At 36.2% G+C, this 23,020-nt stretch overlaps 1 protein-coding gene across 3 annotated transcripts; it reads right to left on the reverse strand.

Moving 5' to 3' along the window:
- Window positions 1-1,186: 1,186 nt before the first annotated feature.
- Window positions 1,187-22,340, reverse strand: LOC129281433 (uncharacterized). 3 transcript variants are annotated; one of them, XM_064113539.1, is made up of 11 exons: window positions 22,031-22,332; window positions 15,989-16,355; window positions 15,170-15,416; window positions 13,904-13,963; window positions 13,297-13,369; window positions 12,496-12,674; window positions 11,706-11,945; window positions 11,177-11,259; window positions 9,666-9,871; window positions 7,550-8,072; window positions 1,187-5,458 (listed from the first exon to the last, which is right to left on the reverse strand). In XM_064113539.1, exons 2-10 carry the CDS (start codon window positions 16,155-16,157, stop codon window positions 7,572-7,574), a joined length of 1,758 nt encoding a protein of 585 aa, XP_063969609.1. In that variant the 5' UTR covers window positions 16,158-16,355; window positions 22,031-22,332; the 3' UTR covers window positions 1,187-5,458; window positions 7,550-7,571. The 3 variants fall into 3 exon arrangements, with proteins under 3 accessions (XP_063969609.1, XP_063969610.1, XP_063969608.1); XM_064113540.1 differs by lacking the exon at window positions 7,550-8,072 and having other exon boundaries at window positions 1,192-5,458; window positions 22,031-22,340; XM_064113538.1 differs by having other exon boundaries at window positions 4,358-8,072; window positions 22,031-22,340.
- Window positions 22,341-23,020: the final 680 nt, after the last annotated feature.

Raw genomic sequence — 23,020 nt, forward strand, 5'->3', positions numbered from 1 at the left:
ATTAAAAATCAATCAATCAACCAGCTGAAGCTCAGAACAGGATACAAGAGCACATACAGTTTTCCTTTTGATGAAAATCAGTTTTTCATCAAAGGGCAATTCCATAAAATGATCAACATTTTTGTACATCCAACCCCAAATTTTCTCAAGTTTTACTTCACTTCATAAACTGACCAAGTAATGGTCACTTGACTGCATTACAGACTGTCATAAGAACCAGAAATCAGAGACAGAAAATTTCATGAAGGTCACAAAAATAGGGGGTCAGACGTATATATTTTATGGAATTTCCCCAAAGTTTTTTTTTGGTTAATGGAATAAGCTGGTAAAATATGTAAAAATTGAACAAAAAATCTCAAAATTGACAATTAAGATTTAGTCGTTGGAAAATACTATACACATCTTGTATTATTTAGTACAGCAAAAACAGTAACTTTTAGATTGCATAATCTATTAATAGATAAATCAAATACATCTCACAAAGACAAACAAAATCTCAATTCAAGATTATCAAATATTTCATAGAAAATTCAAAATACAAAATTTACAAACTTATGTTTTGCATAAAATCACGAGAATTAGAATAAATTGAGAACCACAACAATGCATGCATAAATAAATAATATAGTCAATTTACTTTTTTAAAAAAATCATACTTTGCCTTGGCATCTCCTACATTAGATGCATAATACAACATGAAAGACAAATTCATCTAACTTAGAAATTGACCACCTATTACAACTTCTTTTGTATTGAGAACTGGGTAAGCAGCTTCAGGTAGCAAGATGTGAGAAATGAAGCATAATTCCTCTCCACATATTTTTGTTTTCCCATTTGAATCCCTTCTTGAACCTTTTAACAAACACATTCTCAAAATCTTTCAAGCCTGGAAGCGCCGTGGTGTAGCGGTTCTGACTCTCGCCTTGTAATCAGAGGGTCGTGTGTTCGAATCCCACCGTGGCCTAGCGCCCTTTGGCAATGCGTCAATCCACACTTTGCCACTCTCACCCAGGTGCTAATTGGTAAGAAACAACCTTCATAGTGGTTGGTTTTGCAAGTGTGCGCCTAACAGGCTGCTTGAAATGCTATGAATCCAGTGACCGGGTAATAATTGTGAAGCACTTTGTACAGTCGTAGATGATAAAGCGCTATATAAATGCCAATTTTTTTTTTTTTTTCTTTTTTAATCGTCAATTAAAATTATCAAATTTACTACAAATTCAATCATTTTTTGTATAATCATTTGTGCCAGTCAGGGATGGCAAAGGTTTCAAAAGTAATTTATTAAAGATTTAATGATTTTGTTATAAGGTATACTGTACTGTTTGGAATTCTTCTGGCAGGAATGGTCTCTGAATGTCACATGCCATTGCGCTGGGCCACCCATGTGGTCTGCCTACTGGGTGCTCTTTGGCAAAGTGTATAGCAAACCTTATTTTAGTTATTGCATTTTAGATTTAGATAATAATAAATGACTTCCATATTGTTAAACAGAAGTTCAGGTGTTGACTTTGTTGATTATACACTTATTTCCTTCACCAAGAATTTTATCCACAATGTGCTGCACTCAACCCAGGCAAGAAGAATGGGTACCCGGCAGGATTAAATCCTTGAATGCATGAGCGCTGAAAGGCAGCTCGAGCTAAAGTCGGGGAACTAATGATAATAACGCGCCTCGGAATAGAATATTTCTAGACAGATGGCGCTATATAAATGCCTATTGTTATCATTTTATTTTAGATTTAGATAATAAATGACTTCCATATTGTCAAACAGAAGTTCAGGTGTTGACTTTGTTGATTATACACTTGATAGAGATATGTTATACCTCTCATTCTGTTAGAATCAATTTTTTGGTACATATTTTACCGAGATCATTTCAGTCTTAAAACATTTCAACACCTTAAACCCCATCTCCACATCTGCTTATTAGTCATAGCTGAAAAATGTGGTATGACATACACATTTTTAGAAATCGCTTGACAATTGTTCACTGCAGATGATATATCACCATATCATGGTTTTTACAGCAGGCCAGGTGATAATTATACCATACCAAACTTGCAACATTGTGCCCCCACACTAGTAAAACATACCAGATTGATTCATGAGCTATAATAGACATAACCTTAACATTTATTTTTGCTTCTACTATACGTTACTACTACTAGATGTTGCTTTGATACATGTGGCTATTAAACTGGACTTACGGAGCCCTATTCATATATTTCATAATCCATAAACCATTTGATTTCACAAAAAAGATTGTACCAATTCAAGATGCATAATATCTTCATTATCACACAAAAACACTTTCTTAAACTGACATCACATGCAAAGAGTACTGACATCGTACAAAAATTTCAGCAAACAATGAAAAAATTCCATAAAAACAGGTTTAAAGCAAAAAAAATCCCCTCATATCTTTGTTCGAAATGCTTGTTCAAGTATCATTTGTCATTCAAAGATCCAGTACTGCCAATACACACACATGCTCATAGTTGACAAACAAAAAACAAAAATCTAAACGTTGCCTTCCTGGTAAAAAAAACCTTGTACCTCAAAAAATATTAAAAGTTCAGGTAAAGAACACGGTATATATTATGCACTCTAATTCTTTTAACTTTGGAATGGCAAATTTTGTTGGGAGGAGACCTGTGATTCCAACAGTTCATCACTTGATCATTTTGTTATGTATGGAAAGCAAAAGGAAAAAAAAAATTATTTAACAATTTGAGATCCCAGGTGACATGTGATTCCATTCCTGCAAGTTCTATGATTCACTCTACATGTAGTTATGGCCATCTGTGTTCATTCACAAAAATACAGGAAACTATGCCGAAGTCGACCTTCTACAAGTCAAATATTCACTTAAGTCGAATGCTCAAGTTTTCAAGTTTAATTAAAACATGTGTTTTATAGGTAGTGACTGATTGTTTCACTGATCGGCCTTGTATTCCTGAATGCACGCATCATACACGTCAGAAAATAATATCATATGCTCAAAAAGTTTGCAACATCCTTCCAAAGGGAACATGAATAGAAAGATGACGAAAAAATGGTCAAAAACACATTTCAAAGTCTTTATATTCTCAAAGTAATAGAATATTATAAAATTAGGTCATCAATGATTTTGTTGTTTTCCCAACTTTTCCAACAGAAAACACGTTAATATGATACCATTTCCTAGTGACCAAAATATTTCACATGCGAAAAGGGGTGCGATAGGAAGCTGATATCATAAAAAAACAAATTCAACAAAATTTTTACATATTTATATTTTGTAGGTATTTGTGTATTTATAGTTAAACTTTGAATTTTATGAGAATAATGTGCTTGATCTGATTGAATTCATGAAAAGTGTTTGGTAATATGATCCACTACCATACCTTTTCCTACTAGAGACCTATTATCTAACGAAAAGTAAAAACCAAAGTATGATTGGTTTTAATAAAAGCAGAAAAACAGAAAGTTTGGCAGAAATTTGTCAAAGAATAATTAAAGTTATAGAATTTTAAGTTTTAATTTTGTCACATGTACGCTGCTCCCCCATTGAATCATATGATATCAGATCTGCCAACCTCTAGGAATGAAAAATTGTATTCTGGGATAAAAAAACTGTATTTCATAATAAGATGCTCATCGCGGCACTCAAGCTGCATGCCAGCTAAAATGCGCACTGCTCATGCAGATGAAAAAAAAACATTGAAACATGTGTATATCTCACCCTAGTTTTTTAACAAAATCAAATGATTAAAAAAAAGTTACCTGAAATGACATTAATCCAATAACCATATTTGTGAAAGTTTTATAAAGTAGAGACATATAGAGATATTTCTCAATAAATAACAATTTTGTATATATTTTTTTTAAATATTGAAACATGTGTATATCTCACCCTGATTTTAACAAAATGATTGAAAAAAAAACAAGTTACATGTACCTGAAATTACATTGATCCAATAACTATATTTGTGAGTATTATGAAATAGAGACATAATGGGATGATTTTTCTCAACAAATTACGATATTGTAAAAATACAAAATCGTATTTTTTAAAGAAAAAACGTACTGTCGTATTTTGGTTGCAAAAACGTACTAAATACGCCAAAAACCTACTGGTTAGCAGCTCTGTGATATTCCATAGAATGCTCTTTTTCTCAGAAAATTGAAAATGTTTTTTTTTTTGCGCAATCATTATTAGATATGTATTATATCATAACACCTACAGGCTTCCATTATTCAAAACTTTGCCAAATTCAAAGTTTTTAGAGGTTTTGTGCGTTGATAGTGTAAACAGACAGGCGAAAAGGAAAAACAATAGAAATTGCAACCCCACACCTACATGTATACAATTTTTTTAATAATAGAAGTATAATTTGTATAATTGGAGCTCAATTGCACAAAAAGAAATCTGTGATTATTTTTTTTTCTGAACCCTACATGGCAGTAAAGGAATCAATATTACCGGTATGTTAAAATATTTGGTACCGGTGGAAATACTGCTAAATGGTTTGATCTTTTTTAGACTTAATTTGAAATTCATTGCATGAATTTTGGAATGCATACATGTAGCTATACCTTCATGGTGTCATTGTGTATGAATGTTTTGAAATTAAAACTTATCACACTGGGTTATCTATATGTAAGCCAAATTAACCCCCCCCCCACTAAGTTAGCCACTTCATGAGAATTACTGTATGCTATACCTACGTACATGTATGTACAGTATAGTACATGTATGTCCAATATACCTTTCATTTCTGAGAAATGAATTTATGATGGACCAGGGATCTCCATAGACAGAATGTAAATTCTAAATCGAGACAAGCTGACACAAGTGCACAACACTGGTACTGAAGAGTGATATTTACAGGGAGGGCACTACAGGATGTAGAAATAGATCTCTTCACTACATGCAGCGCTTCACAATAGTTGCATCACAACCGTTAGTTTTCATAGAACAATACTAAACCATACGCAAATTATGCATCTCAAAGGCAGAATGCGTTCTCCGTCCAAGAAAGAAGTTCTTAACATTCCGACATCTGTCGCGGAACGAGACGTCCATGATCTGCGCATAGTTCGGATTCCTCCGTGAGATGTCGTACGCGGTGGTCAAACCACGAGAGATGTATTTGAGTTGATAGTGTATGAGGAACGCCTCCCAAATGACAGAATATGTGTTGAGGACGACGAGAATCAGGACCCAGGTCTGGTCGTAGAATGCTTCTACGACGAGAGGCCAAAGGTCAGCGTCTGGGTACAGGGAGGCGAGAGAGAGGTAGGCGTGGATGACGAACACGAGATGAGCGATGGATGTGAGGAAGAGAAAGATGATGAAAGACCGGTGGTTGCATTCGCCCACACAGTTGATGATGAAGAGGCAATGATGGTCAAGATTCCTCACACATCGGTGGCACAATCGACAGTGCTTCGTACCAACAGGTCGAATGATCTACAACATATCAATCAAAAAGAGATACGTTTCATTTTCTTAATATAAAAAATACATGGAATAAAGTATTACATCACAAAAGGTCTCGCATCACAAGGTGAAATAAAGCTGAAATAAATGCAAGTCACGTAACTTGCTCACAAACTCACAAACATCCCAGTTTTCACAAAAATGTAGAACATGAAAAAGGGCTTATAAAAGTTGTCTATGAATAGGTAGCCAAATGTCGACTTTATTCTAACAGTACTGTAGAAAATGCATCACTATTTTCGATACTCAGAATACCACGAACCGTTTGATAATGACAATCAGGAGACAATTTTCTTGACCATTGAAGTACATGTATGACACCAAGGACTATTCTACAAAGATTTAAGGTCAGTTAATCTCAAAATACAAGAGGGTAAAGATTACAATTTGCTAACACCAGGATTCTTGAGAAGGAACAGAAATCCATGTATTAACTTCACTTTTGTGGCTCAGCCAAATCAGCTATACCATCAAAATGGAATCGACAGATATTTTTTGTTGCGTAGTTGGAAATGTCAAACCAATGGCAGTGAGATAGTGACTTTACCATATTATGCAAGAATAATAACAATTACATAACATCTATCGGTCTCTTTTTCCAATAAATCAGGGTCTCGTTTCATAAAGACTTTGTTGAATGATAACAAATGCACAACTTCTATAACATATTTACCAACAGCCAATAAAATAGAAGGATTTCAGTAGCTTTTAACTGTTATTGTAAATTTGTTATTACAACAAGTTTTATGAAACAGACCCCTGGAAATGGAAAATCCATGTGGATGGGTAAATATGCAAGACTGAGTGAGTGAAAAAAAACTTGTAACACTTTCTCAATTACATGAGAATGGATACTAAAAAGCATTCATTACACAGAACAAGTATATTAATTGAATTGAAAAGGTATTTCGCAATGAGTTTTACTGAAACTGTTGAATGAAAATGGCTTCATGGACAGGTCCTGTCTTACAAAGAGTTATGATTGATCCGATCAACATCAACTATATATGGAAATCCATCAATGTCATAATTTTACCTACAAAAAATGTGCACAATTTCCTTTTGTAAACAAAGAGGAGCACTTTGAATTTTCAAGAAAACAATGAATGTACTAATATATACATAACATCTAGAAAAAATTTGAACAACCATGCACTTTAGACGATGGCATGGCTGGCTTTCCATAGTTGTGGTTGATCAGATAAATCACAACTCTTTTTAGACGGGGCCCTGGATTCATGCAGTCATATCTCACTGCAGGCAAATCAAATTTTACATCACAGCAAAGAATGATCTGATTATCCAAGCGTACACATGTTCCACACAAAAATGATATTGAATTATTTGGGACAGGATCCTTTTTCAGGAAATATGTGAAAGATTATAACAAATTTTCATCATTAAAATTGAAAATTTTTGAAGGGGTGAATTTTTTTATTTTCAAACCATCAATTTCATCTAAAACAAGTAATGCACATCTTTTTTTTCCTACAGCGCTTTGCTGGACAATCCCTCAGCTTAATTGTAGTTAAGATGTGCAACAACGCCGGCACTTGTTTGCAACTACAGCCCCCCCCCCCCCCCGAAACCTCATGGACACTTGCTTGGACTGTTGTGTCATGGCTCTACCCCTCGACCTCAATTACAATCAAATATATGTGGAATGACCAACTATCAGAAAATTATAAGCAACTAATAGGCACAGAAATATCATTCTGACACAATTTGACACACAAGATGAAAGTGATTTTTTTTTCTAATTTCATATTTTGTACTGGTTCCCAAAATGACCAACAATCAATGAGTAGTTACACTTACAGACAGGAAAATATAGCATATACCGTAGATGGTATTTACAAACAAATGACTGTAAGAGAAATATTAAGCCTCTAGAAATAAAACTATTCAAGGCATAACAGATTGAAAGGGCAGTTTACAGGTATTTATAAAAAAAAACATTTATGAGTTTTCATGAAGTCTGAATTATGAACAAGACAACCACAAAATGAAAAACTTTTTTTACGAACTTCACAAAGTGTATGAAATGAAGATGTTCATTACATGATGATGATGGTTGCTATGGTTACACACTAGATGACCCCGATTGACCTCCCTGGTAGATTGCAACAAAAGGCTGTCCCATGAAAAAAGCTTGAACGTTCCTAAGCCTGACGCTCCATTTCATGTGCGCAGTCGACAGACGGAAACGCGTCCGCCGGGATCGCTGTATCATATCAAAAGTCGTCAACCCAAACGACATCATCCGGAGTTGGAAACGCGACAGGTTGAGATTCCCGACGAACGATACCCCGTTCATAAGCATGAGGAGGCAAACCCAGCCTTCGTATATCAAAAGAGCTTTGAGAAACGGTATCCATTCCAGATGCCTGTGCACCAGGAAGAGGTATTGGGTAGCATGGATAACAAAGGTGACATGCATGAGGGTAGTTATGAGGATGAAGATGACGAAAGAACGGTGGTTGCGCTGGCCGATGCATCTGAGGAGGAACTGACAATGGTGGTCAAAGTTGCGCACGCATCGTCTGCACATCTTGCAATGCTTGACCGTCTCTGCTGGTATGAGCTTGAGGAGGAGGATGGAGGAAGAGAAAGGGTGATGTTTACCTTTAAATTCTCCACCTCATGTGATCAAATTTTGATGAATCATCTTGATTTTAAAACTATGTACGTTCAATACAGTTAGCCTATATCAGCAGCTTTTGGATTGAAAACTTGCACAGATGCCATCATCAAGATATTCGTTGACAATAGCAAAATATACTTCATTTTATGGAGAGTGAAACAAATGCACCACGTGGCACATTTTTCAAAGAAAATCAGTATAAAGATAAATAAAACATAAGGATACTACCTTCTAATGACAAACAAAGCAAAATGCTTATACAGTGCATCCCCAAAAAAACTATACACTTTTGAAATGGCTGCCAAATAGAAAATATAGCATTTTGGGGACAAAGATTTACATATATGGAAAGCCAATAAAGTCAACTTTCAAATGACCCAAAAAAGTTGGAAAACTGTTCATGCTTGAGCGAGCACTGCCCACTGAAACAAAGGGTATGAAAATTAGGGTGGGCTGGAATTAGCCTTCCAATTTATGTCAGTTTTTAAGAGGCAAATCCTTTTGAACTTGCAAAGTTAAGGGCGTTGTGATAAATTAATGATCAACCGAGACCAGTTTTGGTTGCTTATGCAAATTTTATGAATTATTAAATTGAACTTTAATGCATAAGTGAACACAAATTACACTTTTTGGGCAGCATTTCAACTTTATCATTTGGATCTCTTTTTGGGCAGCATTTCAACTTTATCATGTGGATCTCAGCAGTGTGTTCATGGGAGTCGGGAGAATAGGGGGTGAGATAGGACTTAAGTGGGATAAGTAGGTTGATGGAATAAGGGTCAACAGAACATTCAGCCAAACTTTAAACCTCACCTCTAACCCAATCCTAACCCTATTTTCTAAACCTTCTGAAATTGATTCGGCAGTTTGTGCGGTACACCCTGAAGTGTGCCCCTTAAGCTCTCAATAATTAGAGCTAAGAAAGACAGCTGACTGGGCTAACTTTAAGATCATCCAGTCCTATATAAAATGGACTATCAGTAAACATTCCTAGCAAACAGGACTTCAATTGATAATTCATGATTTTCCCTTGCTGTTGACCTCAAGGATATCTTTATTGCCTAGTCCCACGTTTGTCTTGTGAGTTTTGTACCACATGTCCTGGCCCTGTTTCACAAACCTCAGCAACTGACTGTACTGTTAATGTGCATGATCGATTGCATACGATAATCAATATCATCAAGCATAAAAATCAACCCTACTATTAAAATCTAAACTTGTCTAAGAGGCCACGGGGGATGTCTTTGCAGCCTCATCCTGATTTCAGATTACTCTGAACAAAGGTCCTTATTACAACTCTAACACTACGTATGTCTTCCGCAAGATTCAAGAGCAATAGTCACAGGTCTGGAGCAAATGTCAGGTCACCCTGCAGTCAGGCCTTGCTCAATAACACAAGACTCAGTGATTGATCGTCGGGCTGATTTTCACGATTGATCATACACAATAATCAGTGCCATCAATCGTAGAAATCAGCCCCTCCATTGATCGCCAAGCTTCATGTTACAGGGCCCTGCCAATCCTTAAACTTACCTCACACGTCACGCAGAAGACGTCCATCTTGCATCTTCCTTTGACGACATCCTCTATGGTCAGTAACGACCCGTCTTGACTGTTCCGCTCCGACGTCTTGCATGTACCAGGATCGCTGGTGAGAAGGCGGACATAAAGTGTGAGCATCACAAAGGCCAGAGGAACTAGAATTAGAAGCGATAGGCAGACGGTATCTGGCCATAACAGTGAAAGATGTAGAGTCAAGGAAAGGCAAAGACATACTGGCCATGTACAACGAAATTTTGATGCAGTGTCTATGGCCAAAATTTATTCTGGGTTAGATGAATAAAGCTTTTGAGCTCTCACATTCTCAATGTATCATTTAGGAAGATGGTTATTTTGAAAAAAGTCCAATGTATCTCCGTAAGAATGGCGCTTTTAAAGTCCTCATATTAACAGAACCTCAGTATTGAACAGTAGCAAGAACTCATGAACCATAGTATATGCAAACTTGTACAGGACCCACACAGTTCCAGTGGGCAATTTGAACTTGTTAACGACTGATTTATGTTATTTACATACAATGGGCTTAATATGCATATTAAGCCTATTATATGTAAATAACATAAATCAGTAGCATATCAATATGCATATGAAGCCTATTATATGTAAATAACATAAATCAGTAGTTAACAAGGTCAAATTGCCCACTGGAACAGGGTGGGTCCTGTACCAAGTCACACAGGAATGACAGAATTCGGTAGCCAATATGTTAACCCATTGCCTACTGGAACTTAGATGTCTCTGTAGAAAGCCTAGGGGAATGACAAAATTCAGTAGTCACATAGCAGAGCTGCCAAGTTGTAATTTGCATTTTCAGTATTCTTATCCCCCAAAATCAGTATTTTGACAAAAAAATCAGTATTTTTACCGTGTGAGATAATATTTTGTATTTTTCCCCCAAAAAGTGTATTTCATAATAAAATGCTTGGCGCACTCGCCCATCACGGCGCTCAAGCTGCATGCAAGCTAAAATGTGCACTGCTCTTGCAGATGAAAAAAAAAAACATTGAAACTTGTGTATATCTCACCCTGGTTTTTACAAAATGATTGAAAAAAAACCAAGTTACCTGAAATTACATTGATCTAATAACCATATTTGTGTACGTTTTATTTTTTTATTTTCATTTTTTCTAAATACAAAAAACATATTTTTTAAAGAAAAAACGTACTGCCGTATTTTGGTTGCAAAAACGTACTAAATACGGAAAAATCGTACTACTTGGCAGCTCTGACATAGGTTTCAATTGCCTACTGGAAATGGGAGGTCCCTGCACAGAGCCTAGGGAATGAGAGAATTCTGTAGTCAAAATATTCCAATTGCCTACAGGGTGATACCCGTACAATGGAATTACAGAATTTGGTAGTACACATGCACGCTATTATTGCCTACTGTGACTGGTTGGCACAAAGCCTCTGGGAATTACAGAATTAATTATCTGATGTACTATTATTACACAGTTTCATTATTTGTATTTAAAAAAGGATATCTGGTAGTACTTTGTAGAAATAACAGATGGCTGTATGGGTGATCCCCGCAAAGAACGCTCCTGCTTGTACTGGATTGGCCCATCTAGAAAGGAACAAATTGAAAGATGACATGGGCTGCCAACTCTACTATTCAACAAATGGGAAGAATATACAGAGATATCAATCAAATCGTCCTTATCTTTTCAGTTATCAAGACATGGTAGTATGAATAAGAGAGACATTGAAAATTTGTAGTATTTAATGCTGATTTTTTTTTTTACGAGTCTCCATGACAACTGACTTTTTTTTCTTCCTCTAAATACATGCAGCTTTAAGCATCAGCAATCAGATATTATATAATAATAAAGAAATTTTGATCACACACTAATTGCTATACCATTATTCTGGAAACCCCACTAGCAAGAGCTATGAATATACATTCAAGCCAAATTACATTTGTACTGACCACTTGATATCGAGTTATGGGGTCTTTTCTGCAACTTTTAAGGGCTATATTTTCACATTTCGAGGGCTAATGGTTGTATGTACCTGCTAATATGCGAGATTCTGTGATGTTGGTTGCTGATTAGGAAGACTAGAATAGCTGTGAATAGCACCATCACTACACCAGCATACTGCTTGAGATGACTTCCGACGACAACGATAGTGGCGAAATATATAAAGGGTCCAAATAAGAGGGTATACCAAGAGAGGAGGGGTCCCTTCGGAGGCAAGTGAGGGGCTTTGGATTGAGCCCAGTATTCCATTTCTTTAAATAAGTACTGATGTCTGAAAGAAACAACAAAAAAGGAAAATTAGAGTGACCAATTTGTAAAATCAAATCATTACAACATGTGTATTATGTCATATAACAGCAATCTAAGAACTCCCCTGGTACAAAATGTTTTGTTTATTTTTACTTAGTGCTATCATAATTTAAAATGATGATAATACTAATGGATTATTACATAGTGCTCAATGTGGTGACAATCCTGACACTAACTACTCTGAGTGACCTAAGCATCGATAGCTGGCAATAACAATATTGGTTATTCAAAACCCTTATTCAATTCAACGAAATCAAGATACAATGTATGATACACTATATACAGCCAAAAGGCTGAAATTAACATGTTCACGGAGAAAATACATGAAGTTCATCCAAGGGCAACAATAAAAGAAACAAGAAGTAGGCCTATAACATACAGGTACAAGAAGTTATCCACCAGTCAAGCTTCATAATAAATAAAAAGATGTTTCAAATAAAGCAGCCCCCCCCCCCCTTCTATGCACAAAACTTTTAAAAAGCACAAGGGATGAGGATTTAAGTTTCACTCACGGCATAGATCTGCCCTCTCGCAGGACGTCAAGGGGAGACTTCCCTATTCTATTCTTGATGAGTAGGGTCTGACATGAACTCATCTCTAATAGAGTCCAGCATGTCTCTGAGAGGGAATTCAAGCAGGCAATGTGGATCGGCAAGTTCCCATGTATGTCTGGTAACAAGACGTCTGATCGCTTTGAAATGACAGGGAAAAGGTAGATGTAAAGCACTACTTGTTATTTCAAAGTAAATAAACATCAATAAATCCGATATGCCAACCTGTCAAAGAGAAAATTTGTATTCTGTATCTCCAAACGGTATTTATTTCTCCATCAAACTTCATATTTTTTCAATTTTTTATTCATCATTTAATTACCATTCTCATGCAGTGCGATTGTACAACCATTTTGCTAATGAAGCACAAAAAAATGTTCTTTTCTTGACTATGAATTCACTTTTTGGGCCCTTTTTTCTTCTTATTTCTGTCATATTTTTGTAACAAATTCTTATTTCTCATAATGGTTGGCAGCTCTGCATCAACAAATTCAGTTCAAATGCAAATCCAGTTTGATAGGACCACAGAGAGAATTAACATTTTCTTATTTCTAGCTACAGGATGGAAAGAAAAAGGCAAATTTCTCCCTGGAATCATCTTCTTGGAATACAAAAATATTAAATGAAGAGTTTTGATAACCCTAAAAAAAAGTTTATCATTTCTAGTGAGTAAATATCAAGAAAAGGGTAAAACTAAAAATGTTATCTCCTTGGGACCATCTTCTTAGAATACAAAATATCATATGGATGGAATGAACTTACCCCTTTTCTTAAGAGATATTTGACAGCATCCTGAAATCCTTGATAACAAGTGACATGGAGAGGTGTTTGACCACTGAAAAAAGATGGAATAAGCAATAAAATCCCATACATGATAGTTGTATACATAATTTACAAATATGAATCAGCCTTGGAAGAGATATCATTTACAGGTACCATGTGCCCCCCAAAAAAAACTTTACAATTTTTAAATGGCTCCCAAATAAAGAATATAACATTCTTTTTTTTTGGGGGGGGGATATGTATCAGCAGCTAAATGAATTAACTTTCATATGACACCAAAAGGTCTGAAAATAATTTATGCTTGGGTGAGCATTTATAAACAGTATGAATATTAGATTGTGTCCGAAATGAGCCTTCTAGTTTGGGAGAGGTGAGTCCTTTGGAGCTTGCAGGGTGATAAATTCATCACCAATCATGATAGCTATTGGGAATGCTAAGTTAAGTTTAAGAATCAAAATTTTATACATGCATCTATGATCGTAGCACTTTAACTTTCCATGTGCCAGGGAAAATTACAGTGCTATAATAAAGTGGACATATCACAAGAGAACTTTTTAAAACAAATATCATAGAAAAAATGACTCACTTTTTGTCTGTCTCATTAAATGCAACTCCATGGACCTGTTCTAGATAATGCAAGGTGTGACTAAAAAGGAAAACCAACAAAAACAATATTAGATGTGATATCACAAAGGCTACTAGAATATGATTACCTGTATTCTAGTATCAAACTTAATCGCCTGAATTCGCGAAGGTGGTTTTTAAAACCTTAAACCATCGGTTGAACCCATGGTTTATGCATATTTCCTGTATAATTTACGCTTATTTACCACGTATATTAAAAAATGTCCAATGCTGATGCACACTTTTGTCACAGTGCGCAAAATTGACGCCTGTTGCCGTGGTTATCTACACTATTTTATTCAGGAGTCCGCTGTTTTGAATTAATGAGTCCACTCTTCAAACAGTAGACTAATGAATAAAATAGCGTATTTAACCATAGCAACAGGCGTCAATTGGCGCAATGTGACAAAAGTGCGTATCATGATTGGACATTTTTTCGATATACGCGGTAAGCGTAATTTATACAGAAAATCTGCATAAACCATGGACTCAACCATGGGTTTTCAAAACCACCTTTGTGAATTTGGGCCAATATACCATGGTCTAACTCTGTGCAAAAATCAGAGGAACCAAAAACAAAATGTCAATACTTTATTTACATTGTATGTTTCCTACCTTTACCAGTACTACATGTATGTTCTCTCCCATTAAATACTAAAAAGAATATTTTAGGTATTATTCTGTTACAGTGGTTTGCACTGCGTGCCAAAGTGTAGACAAATTTAACTTCTTCTATGAGAATTTAATATCACAATTGGCAATTCACAGTGAAACAACAACAAATTTAGTTTATAAATGGCCAGATCTATCCCTGAGTCTGTCAGTCCATCTATTCATCATTTATACAGTTTGCCAAAAATTTACGGAGTCTCAAACTAAATTGCTAACATGTTTTCTTTGTCTGACAAGAAAAAAATAATAATTGATGCCATATTGTTGCCCAACTGTGAAGTTATCTATAGGCCCTTTGCAAAAACAGTTGTATTTAATCGTTAGTCATGAAATCATACACAATTCCCCAATATTTTGCTTGTAATAGGTTGAAAACCTAGTTGCATTCGATTTCAACTCTTCTGCAAACCTGACTGATTGATGTTAACTTCTGAAGGTTTCCATGGCGAAGAAGAATAGTGTAGTAGGTTTCACGGTACACCTTTTCAGGAACAACATTTGCCTAAGAAGATAAATGGTGTACCGTGAAACCTACTACACTGATTGGTCGACTTACACACTGCCCCCAGCTGCTGCATGGTGTACAGGTTTACGTCCCTGATGGTCCTCTGCGTCCAGCTGACTACCTGCATCCAGAAGCAAGCTCACGTTCTTAGGGTTGCCTCGTTTGCAAGCGTACATCACGGGTGTTTCTCCATAGTCATTGAGAGCGTTCACATCAGCACCGTGTTCTAAGAGAAGGGTTATGATGGCAGGGTCGCCTCGCAGCGCTGCTCGGTGGAGGGGAGTAAAACCATGCCAACCTAACATGTATGACAGGAGGAACATTATGTTCACAGACGTCGCTTACTTGCTTAAGTTTTAATCATTATGAAAATCATCTAGAATGGTACCCTTTGTAGCTTATATCTTTAAAGAAATGAAAACATTATGGCAATCGTATGTTGCAATCTTAGAAATTCATCTGTTAAGTTTCCAGGAACCAGACATGATTTCTTATTGGGGCAAAATAAGATCATTATTCTTCAAATTGGCAATATATTACAACTAAGTAAGAAAGTATTTATTTTGAAGGGGGGAATATGTTGATCAAGAAGGGTTTGCCTCTTTCAAAATATTGCTATACATAAAAATAAAAAAGTGGTGGTAATGATCATGCTCAGCATCCATGGAAAAAAAATCTTTGAATGGGTACAGAAAAAGATAAGTACTTTCACAAATCATCTTCTTCCTGTTGACTAAAGACTGCCGTCATATTATTGTAATACTTAGCTAGTCAATTTTACAGGCATAAAATCTTAAGACCGGGTAATTTTGTAACAACTTTGCGCTTGCATAGCCCGACTTCTCCAGTACAGGCCACGCGTATACTAACCCTTGTCATTGATTCCATTTGGTTGTGCTTGTATCACTTGGACGATCTGTTCATATACCCAGTTATTCTGGATAGCATCCACAATTTTGGTTCCAGCAAAGTCGAGTGCTGGGGGATTCTTTTTTACGTTTGAAGCAAACGGAGCAAACATAGTTGGAGCAGCTTCCATTTCTAATCGATGATGGTTGCCCAAGTCTAATTTCTAAATCATTCTCTGCGTTAATAGCAGGTTGGTTATTAGTCTCCAAGTATTGAGACTTGAAGTTCATCAGTTGAACTTGATCCACACAAGGACTCCACCATTTAGTATCCTAACTAAAGCCTTTAAATGACACACCTTCTCTCCCCGTCGAACAGATTTTGAAATCTGAAAAAGAAAAATAATGACAATGATATAAAACAAACAAGGCTATAAGGCCGCTGAAACTCGATGTCGAGTTTCCCGTCGCCCGCCCGTGTTATGAAATTTGGCCCGCGTTTGAAAATCAAATTCTGAAAATAATTCATTATTTTACTATTTTGACATAGATCTAGATTCAAAACTGATATAAAACATTTATAGAAGCTTTTCAGTCACACAATTACTTGTATATCTTTTCTTGTGAATGGAATGACGCTGCATGCTCAACCATAGTCAAACTCGTTGAATCAACCCAGCCATGGCCATGCAACAATGCGCCCGCGCTCCAGCAAGTATGCAAGATTTACGTGGTCAGTGTTTTGAACAAATCACGCATGCAACAGCGATAGTACGCATCAGTGTTGTAGTCAAGGCATAAACCTCCCAAGGCCAAGGCCAAGGCCAAGGCTTTAATACCCAAGGCCAAGGCTTCAATACCCAAGGCTGAGGCCAAGGCATGGAAACCCAAGGCCAAGGCATTTCAAACTTTAATAGGTGAGAGCGAGCGAACTGAGCGAACAAAAATTTTGACTTTTGTACATGAAAAACAAAAATAATTTCATGGTAGATTTAGACATTAATTTAAAATAATAATATAGTTACCTTTGTACATATAATTATTATTTTATTATTAAATTATTATTATAATTTATTATTTTTTTATGTGATTTACATTGCAATAATTATTATTACCACGGTCATCTGATCCTGGCATGCCCGTTCTCAGCGTATGTCTTTCTCCACTCCCTGGGACAGGGGCGGCAGAACGTATTTTGTTTGGGGGGGGGTCAAAACCAAAAAGGGTACTTATATTTTAAAATTGGCATTTGGTGCAAACAGATGTTTTCAAAATGAGATTATCAACTACGTGAAGTAGTTGTGTATTTTGTGGAAATTAAGTTGACCAAAGCCTTTTTTGTGATTTCTCATTGATAAGACAGATATTTGGATTTATTGGTTTAAAAAAATTCAATTTTGAAGTTGAAAAACTTGATGTTTGGTCAATTACAGGGCTAATCACTTTTAAAAGGACATCCTTGCGAGATGTTGCCAGCGCGAATCATAAGCAAAAACTTTTTGACATTGAGACATAAAAATCAAATATTCCGGGCTGTTTTTGTAATCATGAAAAAGATGTGCATCTAACTAATAATTAAGCACGAGCTGAAATTTTTAATATACTGACAGGTCCGCAAAGTAAGCTGTTAAGGACTGCATTTAGCATGTTTAGTGACTCATAAATATGATACATAACTCACCGATCAAATAATGCGAGCGCAGAGCGCGAGCTCAAAAATTTGTGATATTCCAACCTGAAAATTGGATATTCTAAACATTTTTTTGTAAACAGGAACATATTGAGTACCTTACATGTACCTAACAATAATTGATGCAAGTGCAGAACGCGAACCAAAAATTTGTGATATTCCAACCTGAAAATTCTAAACATTTTTGTAACCATGAATAGGATTAATACTGTACTAAACAATAAATGATGCAAACGCGATCCAAAATTTGGCGAATTTCGAACCTAAAATGTATTATAATTTACTATTAAAAAAAAAGGTATTTTATTTTAAAAGGGCACATTTCATTTGGAAAAAAGAGTATTTCCGATTTTGGAAAAGGGGCATTTTTTCCTACAAGGATTATTTTTTTGGGGGGGGGCAAGAGAGCACAAGTTGAAATTTTCAAATGCTGACCTGAAAATGAGTCACTTTTAGGACTCGTGTCCGTTTTCATGTTTTTTTCCTGCTCACAACCCTTTTTTAAATTTAAATTTTCATTTCTTGTATCTTCTACACTTATTTTACCTCAAAAACCGGAATAAAGAATACTAACAAAATAAAGTTATATTCCCCTTTCTCACCTCTTTACAAATATCAGAACCCCCTCTCCCCCCTCAAAAAAGAGAGAGAAGTTCCACCACCAAGAATAAATTTAGAAAAGGAAAAAAGGAAAGGTAACCGGTGTGTTGGCTCAGTTGGTAGAGCGTCCGTCTCACAACCGCGAGGTCGGGGGTTCAAACCCTGGCCGCGTCAGACCAAAAGACGTTTAAAGATGGGAGTTGCTGCTACCCTGTTTGGCGTTCAATAATTAAAGAGATAGAGCCTCGTCGATCTGGCGCTGCACAGCGGCTGCCGGGCCCACGATCAATTGAGCAAAACAAATTTTAGGAGTATTTCATTTCTGGTGTCTATTTCGAACAATAAAATATGGATTAAAGGAGTAAATGTGATATTATTTTCTTAACATATTGTCACAATCTATCACAAAAATTAGCTTTTCTTATAGTAAGAGGGTAAAAAATTTTGCTCGCTCGCTCACTTCAATTGCTTTCAACTTTTTTTTGGCAGAAATTTTGCTCTATATATATGCCATGCTTGGCCTCTCAAAACTTTTGGTTCATCATGCCATTGACATAACCCATTTGGATATGACAAAATTGAAGATTGTGTTCAAGTTTACCAAATCTTTTCAGAATATCATTAATACTTAATACATTCTTCTTGGCCAAAGGAAATAATACAATGAAAGTCCTTGTTATTATTCTTTATGAAAATTGTTGTCAAAACTTGCTGTCAGATCTGTCAGAATTATTCCTGTCATCAAATCACTGTAATCTTTATCATAATGATTATTACTATCATTAGTCATGATTACAACACGGTACCAATAAATAATGCTCTTTTTCATCATTACTGTTTTCTTTGTCACATACATGAATATGATGATAATTCTTGATGATGGTGATAATCACAATTTATGGCACTGCTAGTACACTTACTACTGCTGACTGGAAGTAATGCCATTAAATATACAGAACAATTACAAATATCATAGTAACATTTATAATTACTTATTTAAAAACAAATGAAAGTACCCCAAAAAAAAATGCCTTGAAAAAGCCTTGAAAATGCCTTGAAATTTCAAGGCTCAAAATCCTCAAGGCCAAGGCCAAGGCCCTCTCAAGGCCAAGGCTTGAATGTTCAAGGCCAAGGCTTTGAAAAAGTAGGCCTTAAGGCGCCTTAAGGCCAAGGCCGAGCATCAAGGCACTACAACACTGGTACGCATGTACGTACATGTACAGTACGTGTACGGTGCAGGCAGAATCTCGATATGATCTGATCGCCAAGCAAGGACACGGCCAAGGCCAATGGCCTAGGATATTTATTGAGTGTATTGCAGAAAATGTCCAAATTAACAAATAAAAGTGCGTTAAAAGGTTACAAAAGGTCAAACTTTCATCTTCTGGAAAATAATGAATAATGAAATCGGTTCCTCATTATGAGCTGGAAAAAATGGGATGGGAAACTCAACATCGAGTTTCATTGGCCTAATCAGTGAATATACTCACCAATCCTCAATTTGGCAAAAATCACACCTAACAGTTCATCAAAACAAGTGGAGCGCCTCTGGCAGTCTCACCTGCATTACGCAATTCAATATAGCAGCAATGCTGACTTGTACAGAATAATTATTCACAAAAACAACATTCATATGATAATAACATACTATGTTCATCGACCCTAAACAGGGGGCGCGGAAACGGGGGGCTGGGGCTTCAGCCCCCCTCTTTTTTTCCAAAACCATGTACAAAAACGTAAAAATGACCAAAAATCAAAAAATCACCCCAATGTGGAAAAAAAAAGATAGCCCGTTTAAAATTAAAATTATTTCCTACCCTCAGTGCTACCCTGCTCTGTTGATTGGCGAAAATCACGAAGCAAATATGAATTCAAATATTCAATAGTGATATCAATTATCATCAACAAAAGAGCTACATGCTAATCTAATTCCATGGATTCCAAGAAAATTAAACTCATTTTGCGACATTTAAACAAATTTTACAAGGAAAAAATGAGCAACTGATCCAGCACTCAGCAGGTGCAGCAGGGAAATATTAACAAATTTGACCATCACTGACCATCAATATGTCAGTTTGAAACTTTGATCATCATGACTCATGTGATGTCGATGATAATTTGATTTTGATTCAGGGCCATATAAACAATTGTAGGGATTGATTTTGTACTTTTATTTTTTTTTCCACTCTTATTCAGGAATCATCCCCTTTTTTCTAATAGAACATCCCTCATTTATATTCACCCTTTTCATCCTAACTTCCTATTCTTCATGTATGGTAGGGGGTCCTAAAGATACGCACAACTCATCGCGCATGCAGTTTTCAATGGCAAATGCGCACTGTGTGTGTGGAACTGTGACTGCAGAGTGACGAACAATTCCTATTCATTTTTTTTTCAACAGGGTTGCAATAAATCTCTAAATGCAGAGAAAACCATTGGCTGTTTGGAATTTCGGATTTATATTCACTTTAATTTCATATATCCTATAATATTGTGAACATATTTTAGAAATTGATCGCACAGGAAATACTATTTTTTGCATGATAAATCGAGTGCGTAGGTTTAGGACCCCTTCTACATCGGGCGGCGAAATCAAGAGGTGTTCGGAAAACACAGCGGGATTTTCGTATTTGTGAGTTCTGTGATATTTTCCTCTTGGTTAATGATCTTTAGAATATTTGCCACAAATTAGTGAAAGATAATTTTTTCAAATATTGAAATTGGCATAGTTTTTATCGTATGAAAACAAAGTGCCTAGCTTTAGGTCCCCCCATCATACAGCTCTCTATACACTAACTGCTGTACACTCCTCACACAAGGTTCTTTTGTATTAAATCACTCCACCATCCTTCATACAGCTTTCTTCACTCTCCCTCTCCTTCCACCTCTCTCCTGATTGGTTATGTTACGTTGATGAACGCAAGCTTAGATAATAATTTGCATATAGTTTGAATAGTCAATATATATCCTTTGTTTGTATATTTGAATATTCAGTTATACTTTGTTAATTGATTTACATTTATATCTGAATATTGAATATGCCTTAACTAATTTGCATGGAATGTAACCAAGAATGCAGCAATGCTTTGAGTAATTAAAAACTGGGAGTTGGCCAGTATTAAAGTTCCCAACTTGATAACATGTCTGCTGGGCTGCCTCTGTGTTAAGAGTACTGGTCTAGCCCTAGGAATGAGAAATGGACAGAGGTTAACCCCGTACTACACAATGTTAACTTATTAACAAGGCCTGCGACTAGTATCAGACTATATTATTTCAATTAACGTCACAAGTCTTGTCCCTAAATTTCATGATTATGTTTAGACCAAAAGCTTCAGTCTCTGTATTTTGGTTGTTCCGCTGAACTACGTTGGCTCCACTCATGGGGATTATGGTGAAATGTCAGAATTGTTAAGGAAATCCCCAGAAACGACGGTTATTCCTGTCTAGTCTCTAGACTAGAGTCTAGTAGATTTAAGATTATGTTTTGCAATTGAAATATTTCATTAATGTCGAGTATGACTTGACACCTGATCCTGGCCTGTTTGGTCGAGCTACAATGTTTTAAACTAACTTAGGATTCAGGAATGGGATATCAATTATAATTAATAATATCATCAAGAAGACAATTTAACGTTACTCGTTAGACAGTACGACAATACACCAGACGGTGGACTGTACTGTTTCCAGAAGAAGAAGAAGAAGACAATTGTTTGTCATTAAACTAAAGAAGCTGCAATATTATAGATCTAGGCCTACATCTTCATATCATGTTACCTGTAGATGTGAATTCAAATACGGTATATGATTGAAAACAAAAGCTATTATTGGTTTTGATCTTGAAAGTCCTGATGCCTGGTCCTGAACTTGTCTTGGCCTGGTGGTAGATCTCGCAACACAGACACATAGCGGCGTACTGGATACAGCTACAAATGCAGTTGAAATCACTGGCTTGCTTGGCGCCCGCGCCCCCGGTGTTTCTCTCTAGCTCTCTGCTATGCTAGCGCTAGCGCTTGCTCGATATCGATATCCTGCGCTGCATGGATCCTTGCTTGTCTTGGTTCCGACCTCGGCCCACTAAAAACTCGGCCAGATAAGGGCTTGGGGAGCACACCCATGGCCAATGGACCTTGAAAGCGGGGGATTTTCCCAGGGGTGCTGCGTCAGTATTATTTTCCATAGGCATCACCCCCTGGAATTCTGGTAGGTGTGTCAAATTAGATAAATGTATATAAAATGACCAACATTTCGTGTTGAAATCCTTTTTTCTTTTTTCTTTTTTGCTTTAATTGTTTAGACCAAATCGACCTTCATTTTGTAATGAACCCCCCGGGCTCCCCCTTTTTTTAAATATATTTTTTTACTTGTCAAATTTACTTCATCACCATAGGAGTCGATCCCTGGTTAGCTCCCCAATAATCCGAAAGTGCAAAAATAAAATGAAATTGTAATGTTGCACACACACAAATCGGCAAAATATCATATTTGGTTTCTAAATCTATATAGTATAAAACAGTACAGAATTAAATATGATTTCTCGCACACACCGCGGGAAATGATTCCATCTCAACGGGAATTTCATGCATAGGCATAAACAAATTCTGCCCATGAATAAACAAGAAAATAGCAAACCCTTTTTCATAGCGGATCCAGTTGTATTATAATACCTGTATATGATTAATTCCAACAAACTACGCTTAAATCCCCTTTTCAGGACGGTATATCATAAATTTCGGCTAGCGATTTGTGCGCTCGCATTAACGGTGA

This window comes from Lytechinus pictus, chromosome 18 (genome assembly GCF_037042905.1).
Source record: "Lytechinus pictus isolate F3 Inbred chromosome 18, Lp3.0, whole genome shotgun sequence".
NCBI lineage: Eukaryota > Metazoa > Echinodermata > Echinoidea > Temnopleuroida > Toxopneustidae > Lytechinus > Lytechinus pictus.